The 15,506-nt window shown below is 44.8% G+C and overlaps 1 protein-coding gene across 3 annotated transcripts in view; it reads right to left on the bottom strand.

Moving 5' to 3' along the window:
* Window positions 1-15,506, bottom strand: part of SYT6 (synaptotagmin 6) — an 827,254-nt gene that overhangs the window by 103,503 nt on the left and 708,245 nt on the right. For all 3 annotated transcript variants that reach the window (XM_077294958.1, XM_077294959.1, XM_077294960.1), the window contains exon 4: window positions 11,012-11,132. In XM_077294958.1, the coding sequence (XP_077151073.1) occupies window positions 11,012-11,132 (121 nt within the window). The remainder of the gene's footprint in view (window positions 1-11,011; window positions 11,133-15,506) is intronic.

Raw genomic sequence — 15,506 nt, forward strand, 5'->3', positions numbered from 1 at the left:
GGTGAGGGGGAGAGGGCTCTGAGGCATACTCACCTAGTCCCGGTGATCCTGGCGCTCCCCCTGCCCGTCCCACCGTCTTCGGGTGCCGCAGCTCTTCCCCTGTTCACCGGTCACGTGGGACCGCTCATTAGAGAAATGAATATGGACTCCACTCCCATAGGGGTGGAGCCGCAAATTCATTTCTCTAATCAGCGGTGCCAGTGACCGCTGACAGAGGAAGAGCTGCGGCACCCGAAGACAGTGTGACAGGCAGGGGGAGCGCCAGGATCGCCGGGACTAGGTGAGTATTTTATATTCACCTGTCCACGTTCCACACGCCGGGCGCCGCTCTGTCTTCGCGTCCTCTTGTTCTGACTGTTCAGGTCAGAGGGAGCGATGACGCATATAGTGTGCACGCCGCCCTCTGCCTGATCAGTCAGTGCAGAGAGACGCCGGGACGGGACGCTGAGGAGCTGCGAGCAAGAGAGGTGAGTATGTGTTTTGGTTTTTTTATTGCAGCAGCAGCGTTATATATGGCACAGATTTATGTGGAGTATCTATGGGGCAACGGTGCAGAGCACTATATATGGCACAGATTTATATGGCACATCTATGGGGCAACGGTGCAGAGCACTATATATGGCACAGATTTATATGGCACATCTATGGGGCAACGGTGCAGAGCACTATATATGGCACAGATTTATATGGCACATCTATGGGGCAATGGTGCAGAGCACTATATATGGCACAGATTTATATGGCACATCTATGGGGCAACGGTGCAGAGCACTATATATGGCATAGATTTATATGGCACATCTATGGGGCAACAATGAACAGTGCAGAGCATATATGGCACAGCTTAATAAGGAGCATCTATGGGGCAATAATGAACAGTGCAGAGCATATATGGCACAGCTTTATATGGAGCATCTATGGGGCCATAATGAACAGTGCAGAGCATATATGGCACTGCTTTATATGGAGCATCTATGGGGCCATAATGAACGGTGCAGAGCATTGTATATGGGGCATCTATGGGGCCATAATGAATGATGCAGAGCATTATATATGGCACAGCTTTATAAGGAGCATCTATGGGGCCATAATGAATGGTGCAGAGCATTCTATATGGCACAGCTATATATGGAGCATCTATGGGGCAATAATCAACGGTATGGAGCATTATATATGGCACAGCTTTATATGGAACCTCCTTTGGGGCAATAATGAACGGTATGGAGCATCTATTTTTATTTTTGAAATGCACCGGTAGCTGCTGTATTTTCCACCCTAGGCTTATACTCGAGTCAATAAGTTTTCCCAGTTTTTTGTGGCAAAATTAGGGGGGTTGGCTTATACTCGGGTCGGCTTATACTCGAGTATATACGGTAATTTCTCCTGTTACCCTGATGAAAATAAAAATTTTGGGGCGAAAATATCTTTTTTGTGGAAAAAATATGATTTTTTATTTTCACTGCTCTACATTATAAACTAATTTGAAGCACTTCAAAGTGCCCACCACACATCCAGATAAGTTCCTTAAGGAGTCTAGCTTCCAAAACGGTGTCACTTGTGGGGATTCCCACTGTTTAGGCACATCAGGGGCTCTCCAAACGTGACATGGTGTCCGATCTCAATTCCAGCCAAATCTGCATTGAAAAAGTCAAACGGCGCTCCTTCCCTTCTGAGCTCTGTCATGTGCACAAACAGTTGTTTACCCCCACATATGGGGTATTGGCGAATTCAGGATTAATTGCACAACAAATTTTGCCGTTCATTTTCTCTTTTTACACTATTGAAAATCAAAAAATTGGTTCTGAGGTCAATTGTTTGTAAAGATGTCATGTCGGACGCTGTTTGGACTGGGTCGTCCGGCGGACAGCGGTGATTCCGCTTTTGGCCACTGTTTGCTCGTTGGCATCTGCTGAATTTTGTCTGGCTGTTCCGGGGTTGGTTTGCCTGGTCCTCGGATTGGGGGCTGGGCCATTCCCATGGCCTTTATGTGGTTCTCCTGTTCATTGGGTGTCACCAATTGTAGCTTCTGTCTTGTGCGTTGTTATCTCGGTCTGGAGTGGAGAGCTGGTTGTTGGAGATTCGTTGCTGGTGGTGTATTTTCCTCTGTCTTATTTACTCCTTCCTATATTTGTATCTATTTTGCCCTGCACATTTATAGTGTATTCCTGAGTGACTGCGGCGTGGTGTATATTTTCCTTTATCCTTGTCTGTGCTAACTGTGGGTATTGGAATATTACCTCTTCACTGGGTGGAGGGCGGAGGTATCAGCCTAGGGCTGAGCTCAGGAGACAGGGTGAGGTTCGAGGCCTGGACATGAACACCTTCAGTGTAAACTCCAGGTAGAGGGTCAGTCAGGATTTCCCAAGTCTGAGGGAAACTGCAGGGGCCCGGGTTTTTAGCTCTCGCTCACCTAGTCTCCCCGTGACATTGTAATCGGCCCAACAAAAAAAAAAAAAAAAGGGGTTTCTTTTTTTTTTTTGTGTGTTTTGTCATGGATCCCATGACTTCCATAACCCGCCAGTTGGAGGCGCTGTCCCTACAGGTCACTGAGTTGAGGGGGGCAGTGCAGCAACAGGGACTAGAAGTATCTAATGTGCAGGCTGGAGCGACAGGAAGAGTTGCTGAGCCTAAATTTCCTTTGCCTGAAAGATTTACTGGGGAACGCAGTAAATTTGTTTTTTTTTCGTGAAGCTTGCAAACTATATTTTCGCATGCGCCCGATTTCCTCAGGTAATGAGGCTCAGCATGTGGGCCTGGTGTTGTCATTGTTAAGCGGAGATCCCCAAGCATGGGTGTTTTCTTTGCCATCTGATTCTGTTGCATTTGACTCTGTGGAGGGTTTTTTTTCTTCTCTTGGGAAAATCTACGATGAACCTGACAGAATGGCTCTAGCAGAATCTAAGATACGCACTATTCGCCAGGGGGAGCGAGTTGCAGAGGATTACTGTTCTGAATTTCGTCGCTGGGCAATCGATACACAATGGAATGATCCAGCATTGCGGAGTCAGTTTATACATGGGATTTGTGGAAGGGTTAAAAAAGCCCTTCTGATGTACGAGACTCCTGCTTCTCTAGATTCCGCTTTGAGTCTGGTTGTCCGCATTGATCGTCGTTTGCGTCAGGGGGAGCATGAGACGCCGCCTGTGGGAGAAGGTTTAGGTTCACGTGAGGTTGCTGCAGGTGAGCCCACGGAATCTATGCAAATCGCAGGGGTGTCACATGTCAAGCGTCAAGCCCCTGAGCTCAGGAAGCAGGGAGCCTGTTTTTACTGTGGTAAAACTGGTCATTTTATTAACATCTGTCCTCTGCTGTCTAAGAAAAACGCAACGGCGGAAAACTTCTAAGTTCAGATGGTGTGGAGGAGACCAATCTGAGCTTATGTATATCCTCCATGGTGGTTTCGCAATGCATGCTCCCAGCTAAAGTTTTTATTGCTGGCAGTGAGCTGCCAATTACTGTTTTTGTGGATAGTGGTTCAGCCACAAATCTCATTGATGAGGAGTTTGCGCGCACAGCAGGTTTTAGGATTGAAAAACTGTCTCATCCTATTTGCGTGGTCACCATCAATGCTGCTCCTCTCTCTCAGGGGGAGATTACTGAATTTGTGGCTGAGGTGAAACTCCACATAGGAGTTCTACACTCCGAGCGGGTTACATGTAAGGTGCTCAGGAATCTTCCTGCTCAGGTGGTTTTGGGTTTTCCTTGGATGTCTATGCACAACCCGGTAATTGACTGGAAAACTCAGGACATAATTCGGTGGAGCGAGTTCTGCCAGGAGAATTGCCTGGCCACATGTGTGGCTGCGGTGACTTCAAGCGTTCCTGAGTCACTTCTGGATTTTGTGGATGTGTTCTCTGGGAAGGGTTGTTCAGAGTTGCCGCCACATCGTCCTTATGACTGTTCTATCAGGTTTAAACCAGGGGCCAAATTGCCTAAAGCAAGAATGTTTAACATCTCCGGTCCGGAGAGACAAGCGTTAAAAGATTACATTGCTGAAAGCTTGAGCAAAGGGCACATCAGGCCGTCATCCTCGCCGGTGGCAGCAGGGTTCTTCTTCGTGAAGAAGAAAGATGGTGGATTACGCCTGTGTTTGGATTTTAGGGAGTTGAACCAGATTACGATACGTGATCCATACCCTATGCCTCTGATACCAGATTTGTTCAACCAGGTGGCAGGTGCTAAGTGGTTTACCAAGCTTGATCTCAGGGGGCGTACAACCTCATAAGAGTCCGTCAAGGTGATGAGTGGAAGACGGCTTTTAATACCCCTGAGGGTCATTTTGAAAATTTGGTGATGCCGTTTGGGTTGACTAACGCACCTGCAGTGTTCCAACATTTCATCAATGATGTGTTCTCGCATGTTTTGGGGAAATTCGTTATCGTGTATCTAGATGACATTCTCATATATTTTTGCGACCGTGATGCTCATTTAGATCATGTCAGGCAGGTGTTACAGCTTCTCAGAGAGAATAAGCTGTATGCTAAACTTGAGAAATGTGTATTTTCTGTTCAAGAGTTGCCTTTCTTGGGTTATATTGTGTCTGCTTCTGGGTTTAAAATGGACGCCGCTAAGGTGCAGGCGGTGCTGCATTGGGAACGTCCTGATAACCTGAAAGCACTTCAGCGGTTCCTTGGGTTTTCTAACTACTATAGGAAATTTATCAAGGATTTTTCCATCATTGCTAAACCGCTAACTGACATGACTAAAAAGGGTACCAATTTCTCCGTTTAGCCTGAGGCTGCTGTGCGTGCATTTGAATTTCTTAAGAACAGTTTTGTTTCAGCCCCCATTCTTGTGCAGCCAGATGTATCTAAACCCTTTGTTGTGGAAGTCGATGCGTCTGAGGTTGGTGTGGGGGCGGTACTATCTCAAGGCTCACCTTTGAGTGGTTTACGTCCGTGCGCCTATTTCTCCAAGAAACTGTCGTCCGCCGAACGTAACTACGATATCGGCAACAGGGAGTTGTTGGCAATTAAGTTGGCCTTTGAGGAATGGCAACACTTCTTGGAGGGGTCGGTACATCAGGTTACTGTTATTACCGATCATAAGAATCTGCTGTATTTGGAGTCAGCCAAGCGTCTGTCCCCCAGGCAGACTCGCTGGGCATTGTTTTTCACGCGGTTCAATTTTGTGGTCACTTACAGACCGGGGTCTAAAAACACTAAGGCGGATGCTCTGTCCAGGTGTTTTCTGGGGGGAGAACCTCGGGAGGATCCAGTACCCATCCTCCAAAATGGTGTTGTGGTTGAGGCTGAGATTGCCGAGGCTCAGGAGGAGGTACCATCTGAGCTTCCCATCAACAAATCTTTTGAACTGCTTCATCTCCGCCTAAAGGTTTTGGCGGAGCATCATGATGCTGTCCTGGCTGGCCACCCAGGGGTTAGAGGTACCTTGGAGTTGGTGTCACGTCGGTTTTGGTGGCCCAAGATCTGACAGGACGTGGTCTCATACGTGTCAGCTTGTACCACGTGCGCTAGGGCTAAGACACCTCGCTCCCATCCTGTTGGCACACTACTTCCTCTTGAGGTACCTAGTAAGCCTTGGACGGAAATCTCCATGGATTTCATCACTGATTTGCCCTCATCAGCTGGGAACACGGTCATATTGGTGATTGTTGATCGGTTTTCTAAAATGTCGCACTTTGTGTCTTTGCCTTCATTGCCTAACGCTAAGACTCTGGCTCAGGTATTTGTGCAGGAGGTGGTCAGACTTCATGGGGTTCCATCTGACATCGTGTCTGATAGAGGGTCTCAGTTTGTGGCAAAATTTGGAGAGCTTTTTGCTCATGGCTGGGGATCAAGTTATCTCATTCTTCGGCGTTTCATCCTCAGTCAAATGGTCAGACTGAGCGTATGAACCAAAATTTGGAACAGTACTTACGCTGCTTTGTCTCTGATAACCAGGAGGATTGGTCTACCTTTCTTCCTTTGGCTGAGTTTGCCATCAATAATCACCGCCAGGAGTCGTCTGGGGAGTCTCCTTTCTTTGTGTTTACGGGCTACATCCTCAATTTTGTACCTTGAGTCAGAGGGGCTCTTCCGGTGTTCCGGAGGAGGACCAGTTGGGGACACAATTGTCATCAGTCTGGAGGAGAGTTAAGCAGCGCCTGTTGAGTGTGGGTGCTAGGTACAAGCGTGTGGCTGACAGTAGGCGTGTGCCAGGTCCGGACCTGAGTGTGGATGACTGGGTGTGGTTATCCACAAAAAACATAAGACTCAAAATACCGTCCCTTAAATTGGGTCCACGCTTTATTGGTCCATTTAGGGTCACCGCCGTCATTAACCCAGTAGCGTACCGATTGGAGCTCCCTACGGTGTATAAGATACACAACGTGTTCCACAGGTCTCTTCTAAAGAAGGTGGTGGGTTCTGTGGATGCGGCGCCTATGCCACCTCCAGTCTTGGTGGATGGTAATTTGGAGTTTGAAGTCTCCAAGGTGGGTGACTCTCGTGTAGTGCATCGCACTTTACAGTACTTGGTACACTGGCGTGGTTATGGGCCTGAGGAGAGGTCCTGGGTACCAGCCTCAGACATTCATGCGGATCGGCTGGTCAGGTTTTTTCATCGTCGCCATCCAGACAAGCCGGGTCCTATAAGCCGTGAGGGCCCTGGGGTCCCTCGTAGAGGGCGGGGTACTGTCATGTCGGACGCTGTTCGGACCGGGTCGTCCGGCGGACAGCGGTGATTCCGCTTTTGGCCACTGTTTGCTCGTTGGCGTCTGCTGGATTTTGTCTGGCTGTTCCGGGGTTGGTTTGCCTGGTCCTCGGATTGGGGGCTGGGCCATTCCCATGGCCTTTAGGTGGTTCTCCTGTTCATTGGGCGTTGCCGATTGTTGCTTCTGTCTTGTGCGTTGTTATCTCGGTCTGGAGTGGAGAGCTGGTTGTTGGAGATTCGTTGCTGGTGGTGTATTTTCCTCTGTCTTATTTACTCCTTCCTATATTTGTATTTATTTTGCCCTGCACATTTATAGTGTATTCCTGAGTGACTGCGGCGTGGTGTATATTTTCCTTTATCCTTGTCTGTGCTAACTGTGGGTATTGGAATATTACCTCTTCATTGGGTGGAAGGCGGAGGTATCAGCCTAGGGCTGAGCTCAGGAGACAGGGTGAGGTTCGAGGCCTGGACATGCACTCCTTCAGTGTAAACTCCAGGTAGAGGGTCAGTCAGGATTTCCCTAGTCTGAGGGAAACTGCAGGGGCCCGGGTTTTTAGCTCTCGCTCACCTAGTCTCCCTGTGACAAAAGAAAGTTAATTGCTCATTTTTTCCTTCCACATTGCTTCAGTTCCTGTGAAGCATGTAAAGAGTTAATAAACTTCTTGAATGTGGTTTTGAGCACAATATTGTATACACTGTAAAGATCCATTTACACTGACCTACCTTCGACACTAAAGGCCCCGTCTCACACAGCGACGCTGCAGCGATACAGACAACGATGCTGATCGCTGCAGCGTCGCTGTGTGGTCGCTGTGTGGTCGCTGGGGAGCTGTCACACAGATCGCTCTCTCCAGCGACCAACGATCAGGGGAACGACTTCGGCATCGTTGAAACTGTCTTCAACGATGCCGAAGTCCCCCTGCAGCACCCGGGTAACCAGGGTAAACATCGGGTTACTAAGCGCAGGGCCGCGCTTAGTAACCCGATGTTTACCCTGGTTACCAGCGTAAATGTAAAAAAAACCAAACACTACATACTCACCATCTGTTGCCCGTCAGGTCCCTTGGCGTCTGCTTCCTGCTCTGACTGAGCCGCCGTAACAGTGAGAGCAGAGCGCAGCGGTGACGTCACTGCTGTGCTCACTTTACGGCGGCTCAGTCAGAGCAGGAAGCAGACGGCAAGGGACCTGACGGGCAACAGATGGTGAGTATGTACTGTTTGTTTTTTTTTACATTTACGCTGGTAACCAGGGTAAACATCGGGTTACTAAGCGCGGCCCTGCGCTTAGTAACCCGATGTTTACCCTGGTTACCAGTGAAGACATCGCTGGATCGGTGTCACACACACCGATTCAGCGATGTCAGCGGGGCCTCAACGACCAAAAAAAGGTCCAGGCCATTCTGACACGACCAGCGATCTCGCAGCAGGGGCCTGATCGCTGGTACGTGTCACACATAGCGAGATCGCTACTGAGGTCGCTGTTGCGTCACAAAACTTGTGACTCAGCAGCGATCTCGCTAGCGATCTCGCTATGTGAGACGGGGCCTTAAATGACTGCCCATCAGCTACTTGTTTGCTGATTGGCAATTGATTTAGTAGCCTTTTTAAACAGGCTGACACTGCATCAATTGAGCACAAAATGATCTGTAATAGATCATTCATTGGTTGCCATTGTTCTCGGCAGTGCAGTTCCTCATTACACAAAAAAATTTGCTGCTGAGAATGATGATCATTTTGCTCATTTTTAGGGTGATCATCAGCCTGTTTATCCTGCATGATTATCATAAAAGAAGACTCCCTAGGACTGCTCATTTATGATAAACTTGCTGTGTAAATGGTCCTTAACACCTTTAATAGTAGTGTACTATGGCACAATGCTCACTTGAATAGGGCTGAACTGAAATGTTAGACATGGCCCATGGACAAAAGTGTTGATATATGAAACCCTTTTCTCACCTGAGATAATTGTTATTAATAAAACTAGGGATTCAAGTAGAAATCATGGTAGAAGTGTACATTTATCTATGAGAGAAATATGTATATCTGGAATGTATTGCTTTTTTTGGAAAATACTTTTTGACTTGAAATATATAAGTACTTCCCAGCTCTGACAATTCCCTCCCACTCTTTGTGCCTCTTTTATGGAAACTGGCATTCTGGTTCTCCTTCATCCAAGATGACCATGGTGTGAGAGCACAGTGCTAAGTCTGATCCATGTCCCATACTTTATCTGAGCTGTGAAGACATGATTTAGACTTACCCCTGTTACAGCAGTTATCTTGGATAATAGCAGGAGGAGTTCAACTCCATAGTAAGTGGAGGGTGCAGCAATAGGTAAATGAGGGCATGATTTATCCTGATTATACTTGACAAACGTGCCAGGGGAAAGGTTACTTAAAGTTTCAAGAAACAACCTTAGAATACAATTTGGAGATACTGAAAGGCCTAGAAAAAAAATGTACTTTATAGATAGTCTGCTCAAAGGTACCAATGCTTTTCTGACTTCATTTTTTAAATATGCCTTTCATTCCTTGACTCAAAAATACAAAAAAAAAGTGCATCTACTGCACAGTTATCCCAGCCTTTGTGTCTAATGATGGTCATCTAGAAAAGATGGAAACCAATCTTTTTGAATTGCAGAACTTCAGTTTATAAACCCTGATTCAGCAACGTGATTAAATCAGAATTGTATTAAAAATGTATGACCTCCCTACAATGCCTGGACATTGTCCTGATGAGGCAGTGGATGATATCCTGAGGGATCTCCTCCCAGACATGGATTAAGGCATCAGTCAACTCCTGGACAGTCTGTGGTGCAATGCGGCATTGGTGGATGGAATGAGACATGATGTTGCAGACGTGCTCGATTGGATTCAGTGCTGGGGAGCGGGCAGGCCAGTTCATAGCATCAATGCCTTTATCATGCAGGAACTGCTGACACACTTCAGCTACATGAGGCCTAGCATTGTCATGCATCAGAAGGAACCCAGGGCCCACTGCACCAGCATGTGGGCTCACAATGGGTCTAAGGATCTCATCCTGGTACCTACTGGCAGTCAGGGTACCTCAGGCTAGCACATGGAGGGCTGTGCGGCTCTCCAAAGAAAGGCCTCCCCACACAATTCCTGACTCACTGCCAAACCGGTCACGTTGGAGGATGTTGCAGGCAGCAGAACGCTCTCCATGGCATCTCCAGACTCTGTCACGTCTGTTACATGTGCTCAGTGTGAACCTGCTCTTACTGTATCTGTGAAGACCACAGGTTTCGCCCTGCATGGTGTTGGGCTGTAAGCACAACACCCACTTGTGGACATCAGGCCCTCATAACACCCTGATGTAGTCTGTTTCTGACAGTTTGAGCAGACACATGAGTGTTAGTGAACTGCTGGAGGTCATTTTGCAGGGCTCTGGCACTGCTTCTCCTGTTCCTCCTTGCACAAAGGAGGAGGTAACAGTCCTGCTGCTGGGTTGTTGCCCTCCTATGCCCCTTCCATCTCTCCTGGTATCTGCTCCATGCTCTGGACACTGTGGTGACAGACACAGCTACCCTTCTTGCCACAGATTGCATTGATGTGCCATCCTGGATGAGCTGCACTACCTGAGCAACTTATGTGGGTTGTAGACAACACCTCATGTTACTGTACAGGACCTCTAGCGGTGAGAGCAATGACAAAATGCAAACGTGACAAAAACAGCCAAAAAAGGAGGAGAACAGAGAAATAGTCTGTGGTCACCCCCTGCAAAACCACTTCTTTATAGGGGTTGTCTTGCTAGTTGTCTATCATTTCTAACTGTTGTCTGTTACACTTGCAAAACAGCAGGGGAAACTGATTCACAATCAATGTTGCTTCATAGCTCGATGGGATGATTTCACTGAAGTATGACTGACTTGTAGCTGCATTGTGATGTTTAAGTGTTCTCTTTATTTTTTGAGCAGTATGTATATATATATATATATATATATATATATATATATATATATAAACTATACAGGAATCTACTGTATTTATATATACATATACAGTGGGGGAAATAAGCATTTGATCCCTTGCTGATTTTGTAAGTTTGCCCACTGACAAGTGAACAGTCTATAATTTTAAAGGTAGGTTAATTTTAACTTTGAAAGATAGAGAATCAATGTCAGTGGACAAACTTACAAAATCAGCAAGGGATCAAATGCTTATTTCCCCCACTGTATATGCACATATAAATACAGTACATTTATGTATAGCTTTTATATATGAGTATAATATGCAAATGAATGCATCATGGAAGATAATGCAAGCATAACAAATCTGGGAGGAACCTTCCAAGAATTCACTCCGTCATGTAGCATAATAATGAAAGTTCTACATACCTGAATAACCAGTGATGTCCATTGCTTTTAGATTTCTACACTTTATCACTGTTAAGGTCAGGCGTCCTGCTGTAGGCAGATAACATAGTGAGAACATGATTTCTCCAAGGTCCACGCTTTCCTTAAAAAATAAAAGAAATAACTCCTAAGACACAGTTTAAAATATATATCATTCTGTATGAATATATACAATGTTCTGCGTGAGTCAGACAATTTCCTTGTTGCAGCATTGTAATTTTGGCTGTCGATAGACCATAAAAGGATTTAGTACTAAAGCTTGTTCATGTATACATTTCTAATATACTTAGTCCCCATGCACACAGCCATATAACTAGTCGGTTAAGTTTCCCACAGAGATGTTTATGGTGACTCTGCTATTACATAGAGGCATGCCAAGTTTTTTTCTCTCAACTTCTGTATTGGTTTGACACAAAATAAATTGATTTTAAGGCTATGTGCACACATCGCCTTTTATATGTCACTGCAGCCGCCGAGTTTTCCAATAGTAAAGCTGGTTCAGTAAAACACCTTTGCACATTTCCCTGAGGCGGCTTCGCTGGCAGTATTGTCATCACTCGTGCGGCAGCTCCACCACCAGCGTCCTTTACTCTATGCTGTGAAAAATAGTAAGCGGAAAGAATAAATCTGTCACTTATTTTACCGCTTCAGGGTTCCCAAAGCCCGAAGCAGGTACACGAAGTGATATAACATGGAAGAGTACACAGCAATGTAGTTTTGATATTGCTGTGAACTATATTCATTTTATGGGGCGCTTTTACACTGCTTTTTCAGTCAAATTCTGGACAGAATCCATCTGAAAAAGATGTCTTGTGCACATAGGTTATCGCTATATGTATGACTTGACAATCTCTATGGCAGCATCTTACTAGGCAGTTGTCAAGATTCCATAAACCGCCTGATAGGATTCATGCACATGTGTTTGCCATGTACATGAGCACCTAGTGTTTCATTTTATTAACATTTTAATGTGGCTCTTTGAATGATGTTAATGAATAAAATATACTATTCATTTCTGACTGGTAATAACGCACAGCTTTTATAAGTTTGAACAGGTCAGGTTGTCAGCCCCCAGATGAAGACTGGATTGTTTCGCCAAAAATTCAGTTTGTGTGCAGATGTTGCAAAAGATATCTTTATCTGTTACGCTATTGATATGTCACCAGATTTCACAATACAAACTGCCTACATTATTATATAGATCCCTTAGACTTTTATGAGGGGGTGTACTTTCTTTAAAAATCCTTGTGTGAAAATGACTGCGTAAGCTTGATATTAAGATGGGCATTGTGTGTGTTCAGGTACAGAATAAAAAAGGTGATTAGTCCACATGCACTCAGGCCCATTCAGCCTAACAGACAACTGTAGCTTGCACTGAGTAGTGTGAGATCTCAGCAGTAGCAGGGAGGCGAGACACTGAGGCGCTGTGAATCAGGGTATGTGTTACATTTTCATGAAGGGTTATATAGCCATTCTGACACGAATTTTCAACTTGGTATGTGGTATGATCAGCCCATGTTGCAGCATAGTCAGACACGGCCATTACATAGTACACAACAGGGGCACATTTATCAGATTATCTCAGCACAGGAACATTTTTTTTAAACACTTTCAAACATGGAACTTATTATTATTAAAAAAATCTATTAATTAAAATGCTGATTCAAATTAAACTTGTTTGGTGGAAAACCCCTGTATTTGTGTGCCCTCTCTGATAATATACTGGAGACTGGACAAGACGATAAGTTCATGGATACGAAGCCAGATTTTGCCACTGGTACAATTTGCTTACCCATACATCAATGGGATCTGGGCTTAGAGTGTCTGTCAGAGAAATCACACAGTCCAGGCATGACTAAAACTGGCTGTACAGACTCTGTCAGGTTGGCGCAATGGCAGATAAATCGTTTGGTCCATTAGGTAAAAACACGGTAATCAATGCTGTTGTCATGGCTACTTGCTCCAGTCCTGGCTCTGGCATGGGCAGAGAAGCATTAACACTGGGAGAAGCAAAGACGGTCTCCTGGTCAGATATGCAGTCAGCAGGCATATGCTTGGTGAAAACATTTTCAAGCAGAGAAAAAAGCTTATTCTTGTAATGCCTCAACATTGACTCCTTTTCAGAATTTCCCTATTTTGCTTTAATACTGTGGGTCTAAAAAAATGGCTATCTGATAGTCATCCCTTTGCTTAATGCTAATGATACGTCTGTCATTCCACAAGTATACAGCTTGCAATGCTCATCAACACGACTGAGGACATGCATGAAAGGAGAAAGGGAGCACTCAGGTGTAACTAATTAAAAGCATATTTTATTGATCGTTCAGTAAAAAAGGTTTATATCCAACATAACAATCAAAAATGTACAATATGAAACAACAGCAGGATGAAAACAGAAAAAACAGGGTACCAACAATTGCAAGTGCCCAAATCTGCATAAAGAGTTTTACTGTATAAAGTGCCAGTGCAATAGCAATTAGGATGGTAAGAAGACGTATTGGACGAGGTAGTAGGACCCCTAATCTCCACACCTGGTCCAGGGTCCTACTACCTCTGCCCTTGCTAAGTTCTGCCCCCTTTTGTGACTAATTTGTGATCAATTTGATCGTCTGATACTTCTTCTGAGGGGTCTTCTTACCATCTTCATTACTATTGCACTGGCACTTTATACAGTAAAACTCTTTCTGCACATTTGGTCAGTTACAATTGTTGGTACCCTGTTTTTTCTGTTTTCATCCTGCTGTTGTTTCATATTGTACATTTTTGATTATTATGTTGGATATAAACCTTTTTACTGAACCATCAATAAAATATGCTTTTTATTAGTTACAACTGAGTGCTCCCTTTCTCCTTTCATGCATGCTTCCTGGAGTGGGTGTTCACCCTTTTCTCTTTGATGGGCTACTTCTAGCCCTACATTTTGACATTGAATGTCACTGAGGTTTTTGTGTGTATGGCTGAGGACATGTTGATTCATTTTCTGCAACCTGCTGTAATGGTTGGCCATTATGGCCCGAGTTGTCATCATCATCATCATAAATTTCACTCAAACTTTCAGCCTCATTCCCTGCCTATTCCAGTGATAACTCAAGGTCACTCTCCACAACTATCAGCTGCTTCTTCTTCTCCTCTTCCTTCCCATCCTACTGCATATACAGTAATATTAAATTTGAGGGTCACTAACAGCCTTAGGGCGACAATGAACATGTCCAGGTTGCTGATCTTTCTCTAGCCATCTTACATTCTTTTGAGTTTTTTTTTTACTAAGATATATGAGTGGGATAACATAGTTGCTGCTAAAGGAAAAATATACAGTTACATCCATATATATTTGGACAGAGACAACATTTTTCTAATTTTGGTTATAGACATTACCACAATGAATTTTAAACAAAAACAATTCAGATGCGGTTGAAGTTCAGACTTTCAGCTTTTAATTGAGGGTATCCACATTAAAATTGGATGAAGGGTTAAGGAGTTTCAGCTCCTTAACATATGCCACCCTGTTTTTAAATAGACCAAAAGTAATTGGACAATTGACTCCAAGGCTATTTCATGGACAGTTGTGGGCAATCCCTTCGTTATGTCATTATCAAATAAGCAGATAAAAGGCCTGGAGTTGATTTGAGGTGTGGTGCTTGTACAGTTAGTCCTCGGGTTACAACGGTCTCGAGTTACATCGTTTCGTGGTTACAACGCTTTATACAAAGCCTCGTTCCAACTTACACGGTTTGCGTCGTAAGTCGAACTACATGTAATAGAGTCCAGTACTGTACACTGTACCCGGTTACACGAGGAAAACGAGTCTCCTGCACGCCATAACACCCTAATTATGTAGGGTACTGTGTTAGGATAGGTGTTTGGATAGGCTAAGTGTTTGCAGTACTGTACTGTCATTATGGTACAGTACTGTATGAACGTATGGTCCAACTTACATCGAAATTCGGTTTACGACGCCGCGTAAGAACGGATCAATGACGTAAGTCGAGGACTACCTGTATTTGGAAGGTTTTGCTGTGAAGTAAACATGCGGCCAAAGGAGCTCTCCATGCAGATGAAACAAGCCATCCTTAAGCTGCAAAAACAGAAAAAACCCATCCGAGAAATTGCTACAATGTCAGGAGTGGCAAAATCTACAGTTTGGTACATCTTGAGAAAGAAAGAAAGCATTGGTGAACTCATCAATGCAAAAAGACCTGGGCGCCCACGGAAGACAACAGTGGTGGATGATCGCAGAATAATCTCCATGGTGAAGAGAAACCCCTTCACAACAGCCAACCAAGTGAACAGCACTCTCCAGGAGGTAGGCGTATCAATATCCAAATCTACCATAAAGAGAAGACTGCATGAAAGTAAATACAGAGGGTTCACTGCACGGTGCAAGCCACTCATAAGCATCAAGAATATAAAGGCTAGACTGGACTTTGCTAAAAAACATCTAAAAAAGCCAGCACAGTTCTGGAAGAACATTCTTTGG

Source organism: Ranitomeya variabilis, chromosome 3, assembly GCF_051348905.1.
Source record: "Ranitomeya variabilis isolate aRanVar5 chromosome 3, aRanVar5.hap1, whole genome shotgun sequence".
Lineage (NCBI taxonomy): Eukaryota > Metazoa > Chordata > Amphibia > Anura > Dendrobatidae > Ranitomeya > Ranitomeya variabilis.